The sequence below is a fragment of the Dendrobates tinctorius genome, unplaced genomic scaffold (genome assembly GCF_039654945.1).
Source record: "Dendrobates tinctorius isolate UK_male_01 unplaced genomic scaffold, ASM3965494v1 ptg000156l, whole genome shotgun sequence".
Classification (NCBI taxonomy): domain Eukaryota; kingdom Metazoa; phylum Chordata; class Amphibia; order Anura; family Dendrobatidae; genus Dendrobates; species Dendrobates tinctorius.
Window position 1 is genome coordinate 6,809,379 of NW_027361823.1, and position 20,641 is coordinate 6,830,019.

The 20,641-nt window shown below is 43.8% G+C and overlaps 1 protein-coding gene across 3 annotated transcripts in view; it reads right to left on the reverse strand.

Annotated features, from left to right (window-relative positions):
* Positions 1-7,185: 7,185 nt before the first annotated feature.
* Positions 7,186-20,641, reverse strand: part of LOC141051301 (AMSH-like protease) — a 153,381-nt gene continuing 139,925 nt past the window's right edge. For all 3 annotated transcript variants that reach the window (XM_073548193.1, XM_073548192.1, XM_073548194.1), the window contains exons 9-11: positions 18,028-18,140; positions 15,336-15,435; positions 7,186-7,509 (exon numbers count right to left, since the gene is read on the reverse strand). In XM_073548193.1, the coding sequence (XP_073404294.1) occupies positions 7,453-7,509; positions 15,336-15,435; positions 18,028-18,140 (270 nt within the window). In that variant the 3' untranslated portion in view covers positions 7,186-7,452. The remainder of the gene's footprint in view (positions 7,510-15,335; positions 15,436-18,027; positions 18,141-20,641) is intronic.

Sequence of the window (20,641 nt, forward strand, 5' to 3'; positions counted from 1 at the left end):
CTATACCTATATTTCATCATGAATCGTAGTGTGTTAAAGGGGCCCACTGAGATTTTTCACCCTGGGCCCACATAAACCTGGAGCCGGCCCTGCCCCAATGACCCATTTAATGCTCCATATAGAATGAGCCTCACATTATGCTCCATACAAACTGGACCTCATATATTGCTCCATACAGGATGAGCCCCGTATAATGGTCCTCAGGTCAGTGCAGAGGGTGCGCTGTAGTGATGATTTGTGTATGGGAGCTGCAGTCTCCATCCTTCTGTGTATAGGGCTGTGGGGGCCATTATATTCTGTATAGGGAAATGTGGGGACATCATAATGTGTGTCGAGGAACTGAACATGTGGGGACTCAGGGGCCATTTTTACCTTACACGGAGGGAATGTATGTGGGGGAACTCAGGTTGGGGATAGCATTATTAAATGTTATTTGGGCACTTCAGATGAATTATTGCTATAGGAGCACTCTGGGTATTGTGTCTGTAAAGGAACGATCTTAGAGATCGTTTTCTAACTAGAGGCTACAGCAAACGATGCGTTAAAAGGGGATTTGATAGGGCAAGAAGGGCTAACCGAGTATCCCTATTACATCCTACTGTTGATAATAAAAAACAACAGCAAGGAGTTGTCAGATATATTTCTACATTTAATGGGGAATGGGATGATATGAGAGGTATACTCAGTAAACACTGGAACATTTTGAAAACAGAACCTTCTTTAGCTAATGTCATAGCTGAACGCCCTCTTATGACTTACCGTAGAAGTCCCAATTTGGGAGATATGTTGGTGCATTCCCATTATGCCCCTCCCAACAATAACCCTTTCAATTCTCGTGGCCCCCCCGTTGGGACGCTACCCTTGTGGTGACTGTGTGGCGTGCAAAAATATTTTGCGTATTTCAACTTTTCAATCTGCTGACGGTTTAAAACCTTTTTCCATACGCCAACACATAACGTGTAACACCTCACAGGTGATATATTACGCAACATGTGGATGCCCAAAAATTTATGTTGGGCTAACTAGCCGTCAGCTTAAAACACGGACTAGAGAACATGTCCGTGATATTTTGGCAGTCAAGACAGTCACTGATCTGACACAACTTAAAACCATTCCTCGGCATTACAAATTAGTACATAACTGTGATCCAAAGACCTTTTCTGTCAGGGGCATCCAACATATAAGGAGTGGAATTAGGGGAGTTGACATTAAACGCCTCCTAGCCCAGAAGGAATGCAGGTGGATCATGGTTCTGGGAACCATGACTCCACACGGCCTGAACGAATCACTAGGATTTGCGTCTTTTTTATAAATTCAGTGTCTGCCAACTCTCTGTTATGGATCTCGCCAGTCTGTTTTCCCTCACTTTTTCTTCCTTTTTTCCCCATTCCCTATAATTTTTATTGTTTTATCTAGATATACATAGTGTGCACACATGAGCGTGCACTTGTTCATGTGCACGTACATGGTGATGTACTTGTTTTTAATGTTCACTTTCACTTTTTGACATGTTCTGTTTTATATATCCAGGTGTATTTAACATTCATCATCACCAATATTCAGATTTATATCTATGAGAGGGTCGGTATATTGAGTTACACATCATGCCCCTGAAGAAAATCCAGGAGGATCAATGAGAAGAAAGAGACTCCTTGAAACTATAGCATATACCGTCTTCATGTCGACTGATGTTATTGCCGACTGTTTTTGATGTGATGCCTTTATTTTTGTAATCGATTGGCCTCCATGAGAGGTTATTTATATATTGCCAACAATGATGTCATCTTGTGGCATCCGTATACGTGATGCATTTATTTTAGGAGACAGAAAATATTGTTATACTGCGCTTGGATAATCTATGCCCTGAGGCGGTCCTCAAGTGTGTGCTGCGTTGCCCTGGTGACAGCCAGGCGCCGGCCACCCCCGGGTGACGTTGGCACGCTTGGGGATTGCTGCCGGTTTGTGGCGTCATCCAACCGCAGGGCGCATGTGCCACCTTGCTGTCTACAATTGGCTTATAATAGCCATGTGATTCTATGTCACCGGATATATAGGGGTTGGATTTACTTTTTTAGCCACGCCCCCCCGAGGAAGCGGTATTATACCGCGAAATGCGCGTAGGGGCTACTGACCAGCGACAGGCCTTGGATATGATGGGTATGTGTTGATTTTTTCAACGTATTCTTTTTGTGGGCATTGTGCAATATATCTTTTATGTGATTTTGATGTTACCATGATGCGCAGGTCTGCAGCACATTGCAGCTCCCTCTTGTGCTGTATCCTTCGACTCTGGCAGCGACGATAACAGCCAGCTGTTTTTACTTTGGGCAACTTTAGCTCATATAGCCATTGCAAGCACCTTACTTATTTTTTCAGTGGCTGTATGTGTTGCAGCACGTCAGCAGCTACATGAAACTATTCAGCTTATTTCAGGGGCCGATTGCGGTGGTCTGCAGTCTGTGTCATCATTTTATATCTCATTATGCACGATAATTGGTCATTTCACATGTGATATATAGGTATTTACCATATTGTTATTACTACACTTGGCCATTTACATTGTGCCTGTCGCAGGTGTATTTCATTGTTCCAGGTTGATTCATCTTTTGACCACTTTACTTAATTACGTGTCCTGTATCTCACATATGTGTCTTTTATGGACTAATAAAATATTCATTATATATAGTTTGTTTGACTCTTTTTCTCCAGTTTGCTACAATTCTGAAATGTAGGAAACTGTAAATGTTTTTCTAAATTATTACTAGCTGGTGTATAAAAACAGATTATATACAGGTTGCACACAGATGACAAATGGGGAAAAAAGAATTATTATAGTTTTCTGGACTCTGACAATTTTTTAAATGCTTCTGTGAACTTAGCCTAAGTGAGAATTTTCTGTGACAAGTTATGACCCGTTGAAGCGCTCGAGCAGCGCAAAACGGCCGTTGTCAGCCTTTCTTGCACTCCTTATGTCACTCCCCCGACTTGACATGTTTATGATATGTCAATAAATCAGTGAAACTTCCATCTCGATGAGTGCGACCTTTTCTCTTTGCATGGATTCCCAGGATTGACTGTTTCCAGGTCTGGCACCCGAGATTCCCAGCTGCTGGGCTTCTGTATGCCGCACATCATTTGAAGTCACACGGTATCAGCGGTGCCGTCCGCGTTTTATCTTGAGTTTTGCAAGTTATGAAGATGGTGCACTGCATGCCATAATTACAGCTATGAATTCCAGCCTTCTATCCTTACATGGCATCGAATGGATAATGCCATCATTTTGTTTTAATGCGATAACTACAGAATAGTGATGAGAGAACGTGCTTGGATAAGGTGTTATCTGAGCATGCTCGGGTGCTAACCGAGTGACTTCAGCGTGCTCAAATAATATATTCAAGTCTCTGCAGCAGCAAGACAGCCGCAACACATTCAGGTATTGCCAAACAAACACACAATCACTGCATGTGTTGCAGCTAACAAAATCACATTCAGCAGGCAGGTGCCGGCGGCGTCGCCTGCGCTGCAGCAGGATCGCATCTATAATGTGCATTTAATTATTTTATTTAGTGATATAAGTCTATTCAGAAAAAAAATCTCTCATAATGGCAGCAGCCGCACCTAAGCAGTACCAGCTATCGACGAACATGAAAAGATAGTTGACAACCATTTTTTCTCCCGTACTTCTCCAAAAATTGTATATAGTAAGTATATGTTTTTTTACGCCAATATTCCAAATAGGTGATATGGTAATATGTAAAGATGTACTTCTCAATATGTCTAAGGTATTATTTTTTAATGCACCCTCTGATTCTCCCCACAGCATTGGCAAAACAATGTATAAAACTGTAAAAAGTAGTTGGAGAAAAATAGATACCTATAAAAACCTGCATACATCTTTGAAACACAAACTATTCTTGCTTTGGAAGACTGAGCTCAGACCGGGAAACCATGAGGTTGGACTAACTGCTTCATAACCAAATAAGCAGCAGTTAGCTCAGGTTGGAAGACCTGGGGGTTTGGACAATCCTCTGATCCAAGCGCCATCCATTTATACAGACTGTGAAACCGGCGAAAGGTTAGGGTCACATGATCTTTTTTCTCTCATCACAGATGAGAATAATAAAAAATATATCTCCATTCACTCTCTGTGTGAAAATAAGACCAAACTTGGATGTCTCTATTAAATCAACGGATAGCACTCGTCCAACTTTTACGGTTGCGTGCGCGTGCGCCTTAGTTGTATTAATTTGTTAAATCCCCTAATATTCCAACCTCTCCAATATGGCATTGCTGAGGGTCTTTGTTAAAGGAGTTGTCCATTACTTGGACAACCCCTTCTCTTTCCCCATATTTGGCCCTGTTATAATAAAAAAGCTTATACTCCCCTCCGGTGGCGGCATTGTTCAAGCGGTATCGGCACTCGCTTTCCTGGGGCTCATGTGAGGTTGTTATGTCATGTTAGCCTTGCACCCAATCAGCGTTGGTGTCACTGTCCAAACCTTCAGACGTACAGTGGGGGAAAAAAAAGAAAAAGTCAGCCACCAATTATGCAAGTTCTCCCATTTAAAAAGATGAGAGAGGCCTGTAATTGACACCATAGGTAGACCACAACTATGAGAGTCAAAATGAGAAAACAAATCCAGAAAATCACCTTGTCTGATTTGGCAATATTTATTTTGCAAATTATGGTGGAAAATAAGTATTTGGTCACCTAAAAACATGCAAGATTTCTGGCTCTCACAGACCTGTAACTTCCTATTTAAGAGGCTCCCCTGTCCTCCACTCATTACCTGTAGTAATGGCACCTGTTTGAACTTATTATCAGTATAAAAGACACCTGTCCACAACCTCAAACAGTCACACTCCAACTCCACTATGGTGAAGACCAAAGAGCTGTCGAAGGACCCAGAAACAAAACTGTAGCCCTGCACCAGGCTGGTAAGACTGAATCTGCAATAGACAAGCAGCTCAGCTTGGTGTGATAAAATCTGTGGGAGCAATAATAAGAAAATAGAAGACATACAAGACCACTGATAATCTCCCTCGATCTGGGGCTCCACTCAAGATCTCACCCCGTGGGGTCAAAATGGTCACAAGAATGATGAGCAAAAATCCCAAAAGCACACGGGGGACCTAGTGAATGTCCTGCATAGAGCTGGGACCACAGTAACAAAGGCTACCATCAGCATACACTATGCCGCCAGTAACTCAGATCCTGCAGTGCCAGACATGATCCCCTCCTTAAGCCAGTACATGTCCGGGCCCGTCTGAAGTTTGCTAGAGAGCATTTGGATTATCCAGAAGAGAATTGGGAGAATGTCATATGGTCTGATGAAACCAAAGTAGAACTGTTTGGTAGAAACAAAACTCGTCGCGTTTGGAGGAAACAGAATGCTGAGTTGCATCCAAAAAACACCATACCTACTGTGAAGCATGGGGGTGTAAACATCATGCTTTAGGGCTGTTTCTCTGCAAAGGGACCAGGACAACTGATCCGTGTACATGAAAGAATGAATGGGGCCATCTGTCGTGAGATTTTGAGTGCAAACCTCCTTCCATCAGCAAGGGCATTGAAGATGAAACGTGGATGGGTCATTCAGCATGATAATGATCCCAAGCACACCGCCAGGGCAACGAAGAATTGGCTTTGAAAGAAGCATATGAAGGTCCTGTTGTGGCCTAGCCAGTCTCCAGATTTCAATCCCATAGAAAATCTTTGGAGGGATTTGAAAGTCCGTGTTGCCCAGCGACATGCCCAAAACATCGCAGACTTACAGAAAACGTTTGACCTCTGTCATTGCCAACAACATATTGAGATGAACTTTTGCTAATGACCAAATACTTATTTTCCACCATAATTTGCAAAATAAATCTTGCCAAATCAGACAAGGTGATTTTCTGAATTTGTTTTCTCATTTTGACTCTCAGACTATGTGCACAAGCTATGGAATTCCCGTGGAAGTTACCACGGGAATTCCGGAATTCCATTCCGTGGGAAAACCGCATTTTAAATTCCCACGTAAAAACTAGCGATTTGCAAGCGTAATTAGCTTGCAGAATGCTTGCTACAGATCGGTTGGAACGAGACCGCTACGTCATCACAGGTCCTTGCCACACGGCATTACTGGGAACGGGAGTTGGCGGGAGCATCAGTAAGGCTGCGCGGGACGTCGGAAGGTGAATATAACCCGATATTTTATTTTTTATTCTTTTCTTTACAGGGATATGGTAACCACAGCCTGGAGGAGAGTCTCCTATCCTCCACCCCCTGGGTACCATCCGCAAATGTTCTGCTTACTTTTCGCATGGTGGGCATAGCCACATGTGGATAGTAAGCAGAACAATGCATTCCTATGTGGGCGGAATCCCCGCGATTCCGCAAAAGTAATGAGCATGCTGCGTATTTTTCTGTGAAGTGATTCCGCCGCGGGAAAATCCGCAGCATTAGCACAGCATTGCGGAATCCCATGGAATGCATTGGATGCTGTTTTTTTTGCGTTTTCGCGGCAAAAACGCGAGTTAAAAACCGCAGCGAAAACGCGAAAAAAATGCGATGTGTGAACGCAGCTTCATAGTTGTGGTCTACCTATGATGTCAATTACAGGCCTCTCTCATCTTTTTAAGTGGGAGAACTTGCACAGTTGTTGGCTGACTAAATACTTGTTTTCCCCACTGTACACGTACTTAACAGGACGTGAGTGGTCAGTCGCAGCTATCACCTCCTGTTAACTGTATATATGTCTGATAATGGGGACAGTGACGCCAGCGCTGATTGGGGGCAGGGCTCACGTGACATAACAGCTTGAGAAGAGATTGTCCTAGTAGTGGACAATCGCTTTATTTGTCCTTTAGTGATTGCACCATGTGCCGAATATCGGCATTTGACCGCTGCAGCCAATAACTGTCCATGGTTGTCTTATGTCAAACATGCCACGATTATCACTGAAGGCTGCAATATCAAATGGGCCATGAGAATGTATCCATGAAGCCCAAAAACAAAACCAAACATAAAAAACTAACATGAGGACAAAATTCTAATTGCAGGGTAACTATACATAACTCTTCTTCCTAGGTCATTTATACTTACATTATTGGGAGCGCATATGTTGTCTAATTATGTCTCGTGACCCAATATCTACAAGAACGTGCCACATGACTTCAATTCAAGAAACAAGAGGACACCGATTTATCTGAAGCGCACTTTTAATTCCAGGCCTTGTCGGATGTAGTCTTACACGAGATGGTACATGTTTTCATATTTATGGCCTGTGCGGTCACAGAAATCAAGTAAACAAAAATAAATTCCAAAATGTGCAGAAGCAATAAATAAAATATCACATTTAAAATGTATAAATTAGAAAAAGTCCACAGAATCTGGAAATGGGCTAAGAAAACCAGCAGCCGGATCGTCATCCATCTGTCACAGGTGACTGCAGACGACCCTTGTCGTTATTACCTCAGATCCAGCATGGAAATTTTTGCATCTTTTACAATCACATGCCTGCAAATCTGTAAAGGGAATCAGGCAAATAGCATATTATTTATACATATACAGCTTAAACGGGTTGTCTGGGACTAGCATAATGATGATCTATGTATGTAACCCCTTTCTCATGTACAGCACCATGGAATTAATGGTGCTATATAAATAAATAAGATAATTTTCTGGTTAGGATTGTGGTTTATACCATACAGTAGATCATAAAGCGACATGTAGTGCTGTGGATAAAAGTGGTTCTTAAAGCCCATATTTACTCATACCCTGGAAAATTCAGGGGTGACTGCAGTTTGTGCTAATATTCCTATGTACCACTCCCAAAAAATCTGTAAGCTGAGATGAGGTGACAGATGGGAAAACATCTTATTGATGAGGAATAAGACGTCTCACCATCTGTCAGCCGTATGTTCCACCAGAAAGGGCTTCCATCTTGTAGATTGCAACAGATTAGGAGTAGTGGACATCATGCATGTGATAATTATTACTTCTGATCATCTACATCTTTACAGTATTTCCTTCATATGCAGCAGAACTTAATTCTTTTTTTCTTAATCAAGCCGGGATTCACAAGCTTTCTGGTCAGAAGACCACATTGTCAAACTAAACCGAGCCCAAAGGTCACAGTAAAACTTAGTGTTACCATCTGAGACATTTTTAGCATATCAAAGTATAGGACAGGAATGTATGAGAATAGGTACCAGTTCCATTTCCAGGACTGCAACCCATCAGGAAAATATAAGTCTCTTTTTACTCCTTTGGCCGTCCACATAGGAAGAAACCTTGCATGCATGCGACTCTTCACTGTAGTTTATGTGAGTTGCTAAAATTGACCAGAGTGTCCCCAACTCCCATAAAACAAAAATGGAGATCGTTGCACACAATAATGGCCACCTCTTCACCTCAACTACCTCTGAGTGGAGTGCTACACTAGGATCTAGAGACCCCGCTACAACCATTAGTACTAGCACCTCCCTGCTCTTGTTGCAAGCACTACTCCTCTGCTGTCTGACATGGAAACACATGAGATCAGCCACAGGATGCAGACGAGGATGTGGTTGGGGCTTCAATGAATGACATTCCAAACTGCATTTTGCCCCTGTTCCACAGATGAAGATTCTTTACTGTACAAGCACTGAGTGGTCATTCAGACATCATCAGTTTCTTATCAGTTTCACCAGAATTTGGTCAGAGTGTCCATTTTACCATCCAAGTGTGGTCATAGTTTGTGTATGTGCACAAGAGGTATTATTTCCACCGATGCATCCGCCAAGATTTTCCTAGGCAAAATTGCTTTAGGAAAATGCCAGCTGTCTTTTTCCTTAAAGGGAATCTGTCACCCCTTTTTTTGGACTATGAGCTGCCAGCATCATCAGGGGCTTATCTACAGCATTCTGTAATGCTGCAGATAAGCCTCCAATGTAACCTGAAACATAAGAAAAAAAGAGTTAAGGCCCCTTTACATTTAGCAATGCACCAGCGATCCGACCACGATACGACCCGGTCAGGATCGCTGGTGCATCGCTAAATGGTCGCTAGTGAGCTGCCAAACAGGCAGATCTCACAGCTGTCGTTACTTACCTTTCACACGCAGCGATCCTGACGTCCTCCGGCCCACGTCCACACGTCGCTCGTCAGCACCAGCAGGAAGCGCCCGATGAGAAATGGACCCGGCCGATCTCGTGCGATCAGCGACAGACAGCGGGGGAGCCTGTCGGAGGTAAGTATCACACACAGCAATATCGCTGCTGCGTCACAAAATTGGTGACGCTATGCGTAAAACCCCCTTTAGATTATACTCACCGGGGGTCGGTCCGGTCTTGGTCCGATGGGTGTTGCGGTCCGGCTCCTCCTATCTTGCAGCAATGCCGTTCTCTTCTTCCCTTCCTGTCGTGGCTCCGGCGCAGGCGCACTGCTCTGCCCTGTTGAGGGCAGAGCAGAATACTGCAGTGCGCAGGCACCGGACCTCTCCCGGCGCCTGCGCACTGCAGGACTCTGCTCTGCCCTCAACAAGGCAGAGCAGTGCGCCTGCGCCGGAGCCACGACAGGAAGACAAGAAGCGGACGGCATCGTATGAAGATGGGAGACGCCGGACCAGAAGGCAACACCCATAGGACCGGACCGGACCGAACGCCGGGGTGAGTATAATCTAACTCTTTTTTCTTATCTTTCAGGTTACATCGGAGGCTTATCTACAGCATTACAGAATGCTGTAGATAAGCCCCTGATGTCGATGCCGGCAGCTCACAGTCCAAAAAAAGGGTGACAGATTCCCTTTAAGCGGCTTTGCTGACTGTTTTGCCAGAGGCTCTGCTGTCGGCATTCTTATACAATAATTCAAATATGACCATGAAGCCTAAAAAAGACATCATGTGTACATGGCCTTTCATCAGTGTTTGTCAGATAAAAAAATGAACTGGTGGAAGTTTAACAAGCTTCTCACAAAAAACAGTCCGGTGGGCAGAGGGCGCCCGCATCGGGCCCACTCTCCTCTGCTCACCGGGCCCTTACCGGCAGGTAAACCCGGCCCTTAGCGCGGTGCGGCGCTGCGGGCGGCAGCTAAACGCTGGCCCGCACATCAATAGTTAACAGCCGCCAGCCAATCGGAGGCTGGCAGCTGACGTCAGCTGCAGCGCGCACCTCGCCAGTGTCAAAATGGACACAGGGCAGAATGTGACAGTGAGAGACAGGAGGGGGCAGAATGTGGCAGTAAGACACAGGAGGGGGCAGAATGTGGCAGTAAGACAAAGGAGGGGGCAGAATGTGGCAGTAAGACAAAGGAGGGGGCAGAATGTGACAGTAAGACACAGGAGGGGGCAGAATGGACACAGGGCAGAATGTGACAGTGAGAGTCAGGAGGGGGCAGAATATGAGGCACGGGGGCAGAATGTGGCAGTAAGACACAGGAGGGGGCAGAATGTGACAGTGAGACACAGGAGGGGGCAGAATGTGAGACACAGGAGGGGGCAGGATGCGAGACACGGGGCAGGATGGGAGAGACATGGTGCAGGATCATGGGGCAGGATGGATACGATGTAGACAGATGGGGCAGGAACGGGAGATCATATGGGGGCAGAATGGATACTCATGAGGGCAGGATGATAGAAAATATGGCTGGAGCCAGGAATGCGACACATGGGGGCCAGGATGGGGGATATTACTACCATAGGGGCTAATTAAGGGATATTATTACTGCAGTGATGTATTTAATTTTTTGAGGATACTGCTTTAAATGGGGGGGGCGGTCCTGTTACTGTGCAGAGCAACACTATGTCACCTTTTTTTCTTCATGTGGTGTAATGTAGAAGTTGGGAAAAAATATGTAATGTGTTCTGCAAGTGGAGCTCTAGATAACTGTGTTATTTCCTGCAGAGACGAGTCCTGGCTGGAAGACGTGATGGCGATCTGTGCTGGATGAAAGATGAAAAGCAAGGATGAAGGACTTCACCTAGAGACATCACTGGTGAGTTAGTGTGTTACCTGCACACTGACACTATACACTGTATACTATATACAAAGATCCTGTGTATAATGTCACCAGTGATCACTGTGTTACCTGTACATTATATACAGAGCTCCTGAGTATAATGTCATTGATCACTATATTACCTGTACACAGACACTGCATACTAAATACAGATCACCTGTGTATAATGCCACTTATGGTGGTAGTATTATGTTTTTTTATTAATGATCAGTATTGTAGTATTCAGTTACCATGTGGTGGTAATATGTGGTCTGGGCATGGTGCGGTGGTATTTGTCCCTTGTATGTGCTATTATTTGGTCACTGTGGTGGTAATATGTGGTCTGGACATGATGCGGTGGTATTTGTTCCTTATATGTGGTATTATAGGTCACTATGTGGTGGTAATATGTGGTCTGGTCATGGTGTGGCGGTATTTGTTCCTTGTATGTGGTATTATAGATCACTATGTGGTGGTAATATGGTGTCTGGACATGGTGTAGCGGTATTTATTCCTTGTATGTGACATTATTGGTCATTTTAAAAATTGAAAAATAAATAAAAATATACCTAAATTGTATTGCATATTTTAACAAATATTTAATAGGTTACTGTAGAGTAGGGCCCGGCCAAAAGTGTCTACCCTGTTATGGTGGCGGCTTAAAAAAAACCTTTTGTCCAAAGCTGCCGGCTATATGTGTGATATGGGGATGGGAACTGTTAATGTGTGATTGGTGAGAAGTGGAGTTTTTCCAAGAGAGAGTGGTGGGACTGTGAACAGTTTGAGGGGTAGAGGCGGGGCTGGGTGGAGCCTGGGCGGAGTCTCAAGGGGGCCCAGAAAATTTTGCCAGTATGGGGCCCCGAAATTCCTAGTGGCAGCCCTGTTGGTGATACACTTCTTTTTGATACCAACCGTGGTGAAGACTGGATCTACCTGGTGCAGTGGTGGTTCAGCTTATCTGGAGCAGTGGTGCTTCAGCTGAATGCTGATAGGGTGCCTAACTTTTTGTTTTTTAGTTTATTTAACCCCGAGGTGTCTGTCTTATCTTTTCCTTTCGTTTTTGGTGCTGTGCACCTTTTCCCTGTCTCACCTCCTGTGGAGGGGGTTGGGGCTTTAACTCAGGGCTAAACAGGAGATAGGGACAGGTCGGGGACTTGGGCCTCACTACCATCATGTGTACCCCCAAGTTAAGGAAAGGCAGGGCACCCCCTTAGCCTGAGGGGCAGTTCAGGGGCCAAGGTTGCTTGTCCCCTGTTTTCCCACTACTGCCCCGTGACATTATCACCAACCGCCCATTTTTCTGGTGAGCCATGGCCCTAATGCAGATCTGTCTCCAATTGCTTCAGACCCTCACTGAGGAGCGTGGGGTGCTGCGTGGTGTGGTGGAGCAGCAGCTGCAGCAGTTGGTGGGTTCGGGGCCTCAACTCAGGTTCAGGCTCAACCAGAACCCAAGTTATCTCTCCCAGACAGGTTTTCTGGAGGGATAGAAAATTTTTTGGTTTTTCAGGAGGCCTGCAAGCTACACTTCAGGCACCGTCCTCATTCATTAGGGAGTGAGGAACAGCGGGTGGGATTCATCATATCTCTCCTTAAAGGTGATCCCCAATCCTGGGACTTCTCCCTGCCGGCCGATTCCCCATCTCTACGGTCGGTGGACGAGTTTTTTGCGGCTTTGGCGAATATGCCCCCTGTAGTCCTTGCTAGGGAGGACTCATTGGTGCAGTCAGAGGAGCCGAGGCAGGTGGGAGGAGTTGGTTCCCCAACGGTGTTGCCTACGCTTCATCGTTGGTTGGTGGCATGTTTTAGCTGTGGGCAGAGTGGTCATTTTATCAGGGTCTGCCCGGCTTGCGCCAAAACTTCTGTACCACCTAAGAAGCCACATCCCCCTGGTCGTGTGGAGGGAGGCGACCAGAGAGTGTATATTTCCTCCATTTTGCCTTCTCAGTGTACTATGTCAGCAGAAGTGGTGGTTGGCGGGGTACCTGAGGGCATACCGGTGTTTGTGGACAGTGGAGCGGGAGTCAATCTGGTGGACGGTCAATTTGTCCAGACCCATGGTCTGAGGTGTAGGACGCTGGCCAAACCCCTAAGCGTCCAGGACATTGACTCTGTCCCACTGAGCCAGGGGAGGTTGACCCAAGTCATAGAAAATATACATCTGCGTATAGGGACTCAGCATGAAGAGTCCCTGTCTTGCTACGTCTTGGGGGGTATGCCATCACCTATCGTTTTAGGCCTCCCTTGGTTGGGAAAACACAACCCAGTGATAGAATGGCGGTACAGGGAAGTAATCTGCTGGGGTCATTCGTGTGAGGGCTGCTGCCTGGGGGCTAATGTCTCTGCCGTCATTCTACAACCATCCTCTTCTTCTCCAGTGGGGGCAGCAGAGGTGCTGCCAGGGAGTAGGGGCAAGTCTCAACCCTCACCATTAGCCAACCCTGAGAGGCGGAGTCCTCATAGGAGGAGGGGTTGGAGGAGGGTGGTGATTCCCTCTCTGAATTGTTGGGGTGTGAGTGTGATGACACAGGGGGACGCCTCTGTTATCAGTTAAAGAGTTCACCATCTTGTGGAAAACGTGTACTTGGGAATAAACGTTCAGGTCCGGACCTGTGTGTGAACGAGTACGTATGGGTGTCCACCAAAAACATCCAGTGGAAGTGTGCTGCTGGGTTCTGGAGTTCTCGGGTGATCGGGCCGTATCGGGTGTCGGCCATCCTCAGACCGTGGACTTACCAGCTGGAGCTACCCCCAGTAATGCCCATACTCAACTCATTCCCAGGTCGGCGCTCTGGAGATTTGTGGCGCCTCCGGAGCATACGTTGTCACCTCCATCAGCCCACGTTTGCCATGAACCTGAGAGTCAGGTGGTTGCTGAGGTGAACTCTGGTGGATCTAGGCGTCGTCACTGTAGGTGGTTTTCTGGTGAAGTGCGATGTGGAGGGTCCAGAGGCCCCTCATTGTAAGGGGGGTACGGTCACGATCCATTTTTGGGCTGCTCACATTTAAACTCTTTTCCTTTCTGGCCATCAGGGGGTTAATGTCAGTTTTTCCCCCCAGTGGCCGCTGGTGTTACTACAACTTTAGTTAGTCTGCTGGTGGGTTTTTCCCTCCAGTGGCCGCTGGTGTTACTGCATTGTGATTAATTATCTATGCAGGTGGATGCCACTCTTACCTCCCTTTATAAGGTCACCAGGTGGATGCTACTCTTACCTCCCTTTATAAAGTCACCAGGTGCTGCAGCTCTTTATTGGTGATACACTTCTTTTTGATACCAACCGTGTTGAAGATTGGATATATCTGGTGCAGTGGTGGTTCAGCTTATCAGGAGCAGTGGTGCTTCAGCTGAATGCTGATCGGGTGCCTTACTCTGCTGCTCGGAGCATTGGCAGCAGAGAAAGCCAAGTTTTGTTTTTTAGCTTATTTAACCCCGAGGTGTCTGTCTTATCTTTTCCTTTGGTTTTTGGTGCAGTCTCACCTCCTGGGGAGGGGGTTGGGGCTTTAGCTCAGGGCTAAACGGGAGATAGGGACAGGTCAGGGACTGGGGCCTCAGTACTATCAAGTGTACCCCCAAGTTAAGGAAAGTCAGGGCACCCCCATAGCCTGAGGGGCAGTTCAGGGGCCCAGGTTCCTCATCCCCTGTTTTCCCACTACTGCCCCGTGACAGAAACCTAAGGAACTCTTTGCCACAACATGTTGTGATGGTTGATTTATCGAAGAGGGCCTGGATGTCTCCCTACTAGATTTCTGTAGAACTGAAACCATTTCAGGAATTTATTCTGGAGTAAGAAAAGGAATTTCTACCCAAACATGGGCCACCGTGTGCCATCCTTTCCTACCAAAAAATATGTCCTTTGCCAAAGAATGCCATCCAGAAAGCCTATAGATGGTCAGAGAGCACCTTTGAACGTGCCTAAATCATTAATGTGGAGTCACAGTGGTAATCTTCTTCTATGTAGTTATGTGTTCGCAGCCATTCTACAGTTACCTACATGTAAACTTCTCTTTCTATAGGTCGATAGGCTCAATAAGAAGTGGCAGCAGAAGTGACATATCTGACTACCTTCACCCCACCACTCACCACTGCAAATTTGGACAAAAATATATTATGGGGAGAAACATATTTCTTAAATGAAAAACAATGTTCAGGGCACAAGAGATTTACAGGTGAATAATGCATTAGAATATGGAGGTATATTTTGCATTATGTCCCAAAACTATCCCACACAATTTTACAGTGTATTTCTCAATATGGCTGAAAGCAGCTGCGGCAACTACGGCTGTCACAACTCGCTATTCAGAAAAGGAGCTTTCCTCTACCTGATCTTCAGCACGCAGAGCTTTAGAACTGTATATGATGTACTTGCGTTTACTTACATTGAATTGCCTTGGTTCTTTGCTGTGTGGATGAAACCCCTTCTTTTTACATCCTGAAACTTCTAACATGCCAGCATTAGTAAGTCGAAAGATCCCAGTACTGCGCAAAGAAAAGGAAACAGATATAAGCACATTAATATCATAACATTCTGTAAAAATGGCTCAAGCTAAAAAAAAATAAATAAAAAAGTGACGGCATTGGACGACTCATTGATGGGCTACATTGGGTCAAATTCTTGTTAGAACAAGCAGTTTCAAGTGGATCAGTTCTTTGTGACTGACACCTGTTTCCAAGTGTCCAAGTGGTGGTGGGACGGAGTTACTGGATGTGCGTGACCACTGGCACTAAACACATTAGGTGGACTTTCTGAGAAAGAATCAAACATTAGGGGACACCAAAACTGACATATCTAGACACAGGAAAATGTTCAGTTTTAAATAAAAATGTTATGTTATGTGAGATCTAACTGATCTATTAAAGAAATGTAATATCCAATCACAAGACAAACTCTGTATATACTGGTTTGTTTTACAATGCAATATTTAAGAGTTTTTTTCTTAAAGAAGCACTCCTCCTATCAAAGTTTTTATCCTCTAAATATATTGCAATCATCACATTATACAACACTGTGTACTTACAATTGCACATTTTGCCTTTCTACCCTCTTAATTATTCTGTTTTCCATTATATCTATGGCATCACATAATTAAAAACAGACTAACTGAATCATTCTAAGCTTTATGTAGAAACAGGAGGTCAATTTTCTCTGCACAAGTTAGGAGTCAGTGCAAAAGTCTGACAGAGGGAGGAGGCAAGGTCAGAAAGGACTGTCTAGATGGAGCGCCAGGCAGTCGGCCAATTAAGGGAGGTCCACTGCAGCTCCAACCAGGTACCTTGGGAGAGAAGCAGACGGAGTGATGAATGAAAAAACCCGGTCACAAGGGAGTGCGAAGGACACAGATGAGGAGGTTATTTAAATCTTCATTTATTGTTATCCACAATGCGTTTCGACGGTGTATATCCGTCTTCATCAGGTGACCGGGTTTTTCATTCATCACTCTGACAGGGGGAGGCAGACACAGCTGGGTAAGGAGGTGAAGACGGGAATGAGTAATGCAGGGACAAGAGACTTCCTGTTTCTACACAGAGCAGAGAAAAGAGAAGAATTAACTGGGTAGAAAGGCAAAATGAGCAATTGTAAGTACACAGTGCTTTATAATATGATGACTGCAATATAATAAAAGGATACAAACTTTGATGGGAGGACTGCTTCTTTAAGATGTGGCTTTTATGTCTAGGTCTGTTTTTAGATTATTTAACTAATATAGCAGCACATATTGTGATGAATTCGACCTGTGCCACTTCCACATTTATGTTTAGGCCCTGTTTACATCTTAAAAAATGATGCAACAATGCTCTGCCAGACTTATTATGTGACAAAAGCCAACAGTACCTCATGAGCTGCAACAACTGATGAAGTTTAATGGAACCCAATGAGGTGTCTATCGCTTTCATCATCATTGCTTTCATATTAATGAAAAATTATGAAAATGTAAAGGAGGCTTGGACACAGAAATAAATGTAACCTTATTTTCCCTTGTGATCACATACTATATGGCTTGTATATATTGTGAAAGAGAAAAAAAAAAAATTATTCTGTAGGCAGGTAAGGCCCAGAGTACAATTTCAAAAGAACGTAACATTCCTTATACATTTCAGTTGCTTTATATTGACGTGATGATGGTAACAATTGGCGGAGGATGCGGGCAGAGTATAAGGCTGTGTGCACACGCTGCGGATTTTGCTGCGGTTCCGCAGCGGTTTTGGCCGCTGCGGACCCGCAGCAGTTTTTGCTGCGGTGTACAGTACCATGATTCCCTATGGGAATCAAAAACCGCAATGCAGACGGTGCGGATTTTTCAGCGCGGATTATCTGCGGTTTTCAATCCGCAGAAAGAATTGACATGTCAATTCTTTCTGCGGATTCCCCTGCGGTTTGCCATCTCCTCCATTGAGGAGATGAAAAACCACAGGGCAAAACTGCAGAGCAATCCGTAGGTAAAACCGCAGGTATTTTGACCTGCGGTTTCACCTGCGGATTTTACAAAATCCGTGGGGATGAAGCCGCACCTAATCCGCAGCGTGTGCACACAGCCTTAAAGGAAGATATGCAGATTTTTGCTCTGAAAATAATTTATGTTAAAAGATGGAACATTTTTGCAAAATTCTGTTGAGAATCATTTAAGTACAAGCTAAACAGCTGGCATAGACGAGCTTTACAGCAAACAGTTCAGCACCCGTCAGTCTTTGCAGTATTTACACCAAACACTCTATGTGGGAAAAACAAATTGTTCTACAGAAATATAGGCACTCATTCAAGCTATTAATTGAAAAGCTTGTGAAAAGCTTGTTGTCAGACACCTCTACCTCCTAATGTAATCATCAGGTTTAAAATCTCTGGACTATAACACAGACTATAGCGCAAAAGTAATTTAACATAAGCAATGCATTTACTACATTACTCAACTGTGTAGATAAATTCTACATAAAAATATAAAATATTGCATAACCTTCAAAAATTATACTACTCTGTAGGCTGCTGTATTGCATCCAGTCATGGTGTAGCATGGTATAGTACATGGAAGGCATAAAAGTACATAATGATACATTTTGGTGGTACAGCTCGCATACTCATTGTGCTTTGGAGAACAAACAATAGCGATGGCTTCTGGTAGCATGAGTTGGTAGGAACAGTGCGTGTGAAGATCTACGCTGGACAAGAAAGCGGTCTGTGTTGGATGTGTCTGCAAAACAAGAGCGAAACAAAGAAATCATGAATTATTGATCCAGATGATAGAATACACTGCAATGTAGAGTGCTCAGCATAAATGAGGACACCTTCTTTGAAAAGTAAGATTTTAATCAACAGCTCAATGATCACAAAATGACTGAATATCATAGAACATTTTTTTAACCCATAACATGAAAGTAAGGTTAATTATACACCACAGCTAAAGAGAAAAACATGGACCGCACATACAAAAAATCATAAATTGATCTAATGCCACTAGGTAAACATTTATAAAAGTGAACATGATTCTGCTCAGACTGTATGAATTAAAAACACATGTGACATGCACAAATGTGAACAAGTCGGTCGGACAGTGTTCACACCACCCACTGACTGAAACACAAAAAGAAAACACAGAATGACAAATGTGCAAAAATACCCTTCAGTAAAAAATATGACAGTAGCCAGCAAGTGCTGGTAAAAAGATAACAAATTAAGGGTATTTAGTCAATACCTTTTTTTGCAAAAAAATGTATACCAAGCCACTCCACCTCGTCAAGGTAACCCTTATTGGAGCAGTCCCTATCTAATGTATTTAAAACCAGAACATATGAACAGTGTCTAAATGAACAGGATTCTGCAAGGCAGAGTCCCCATTACTCCAGACCACACCATCCCACATCATAGCACTACAGCAACAATGGCCAACATACAGCACCAACACCGATTGAAAGGAGCTAGAAAACTCACCTTCAACATGTTCTCAGAAAGTGAACCGAGAGCAAAAATAGGCAGAACCATCTTGCAGCCTCCTGCTAATTAAAAATGACTGAAAGGTTTGCCGTGGAGTGTCAGTGGACTTCATACATTGTGACCAGAATGTTAAACTAAGAATCTCATGTTCCGTTTTGTAAATTTTTGCCTAGCCGCATTAGATCAATGTGTGATTTTTGGATGCGCCATTCATGTCTCTCTCTACAGCTAGGGTATAAGGTTAATAAAATAACTTTCATTACAACATCTTCAGTTCTACTCAAATTAGTTGATATAAGCATAAATACATCACACATTGAAAACAACTGCATCAAGTATTTTGCTTTCCATGATAATTGGACAGCACTAAGTCTTTTAGGCATGTTGTGAACAACTTGGTGACATATTACAACATCTTTTTCGATTCTTCAAAAATGACCTGGATGCTGGATGGAGACTGATGCTCAACTTCTCTCTTCAAAATTCCCCATAGGTGTTCGGTTGGGTTCAGATCAGGAGAAATACTTAGCCACTCATTCACTTTTCTCCAGGTCTTCAGAAATGCAACTGTTGCCTTAGATCATCAAACCCGTCTGTTACATAAAATTATATGTTAAACAGAAAAGAGCACAATATTTGAACAATGTAAAAAAAAAATTTTATTATTCCACATGGAAAATTAATACATCACAAAGAAAAAACAAAAAGGAAAAAATGGTCAAGCTGGAATAACCTCTGTGGTGGGACTGAAAAAGGCTATGGACTACTTTAACCCCTTCACCCCAAGGGTGGTTTGCACGTTCATGACCGGGCCAATTTTTACAATTCTGACCACTGTACCTTTATGAGGTCATAACTCTGGAACACTTCTATGGATCCCGGTGATTCTGACATTGTTTTCTCGTGACATATTGTACTTCATGTTAGTGGTAAAATTTCATTCAAATAACTTGCGTTTATTTGTGAAAAAAACGGAAATTTGGCAAAAATTTTGAAAATTTTGCAATTTTCCAACTTTGAATTTTTATGCCCTTAAATCACAGAGATACGGCACACAAAAAACTTGATAACTAACATTTCCCACATGTTTACTTTACATCAGCACAATTTTGGAACCAAAATTTTTTTTTGTTAGGAAGTTATAAGGGTTAAAAGTTGACCAGCGATTTCTCATTTTTACAACACCATTTTATTTTTAGGACCACATCACATTTGAAGCCACTTTGAGGGGTCTATATGATGGAAAATACCCAAAAGTGACACCATTCTAAAAATTGCACCCCTTAAGGTGCTCAAAACCACATTCAAGAAGTTTATTAACCCTTTAGGTGCGTCACAGGAATTTTTTTGAATATTTAAAAAAAAAATGAACATCTAACTTTTTTTCACAAAAAAAATACTTCAGGTTCAATTTTTTTTATTTTACCAAGGGTAACAGGAGAAATTGGACTGCAAAAGTTATTGTGCAATTTGTCCTGAGTACGCTGATACCTGATTTGTGGGGGGAACGACTGTTTCGGCGCATGGCAGAGCTCAGAATGGAAGGAGCGCCGTTTGACTTTTTCAATGCAAAATTGGCTGGAATTCAGATCGGACGCCATGTCACGTTTGGAGAGTCCCTGATGTACCTAAACAGTGGAAACCCCCTACAAGTGACCCCATTTTGGAAACTAGACCCCCCAAGGAACTTATCTAGATATGTGGTGAGAACTTTGAACCCACAAGGGCTTTACAGAAGTTTATAACGTACAGCGGTACAAT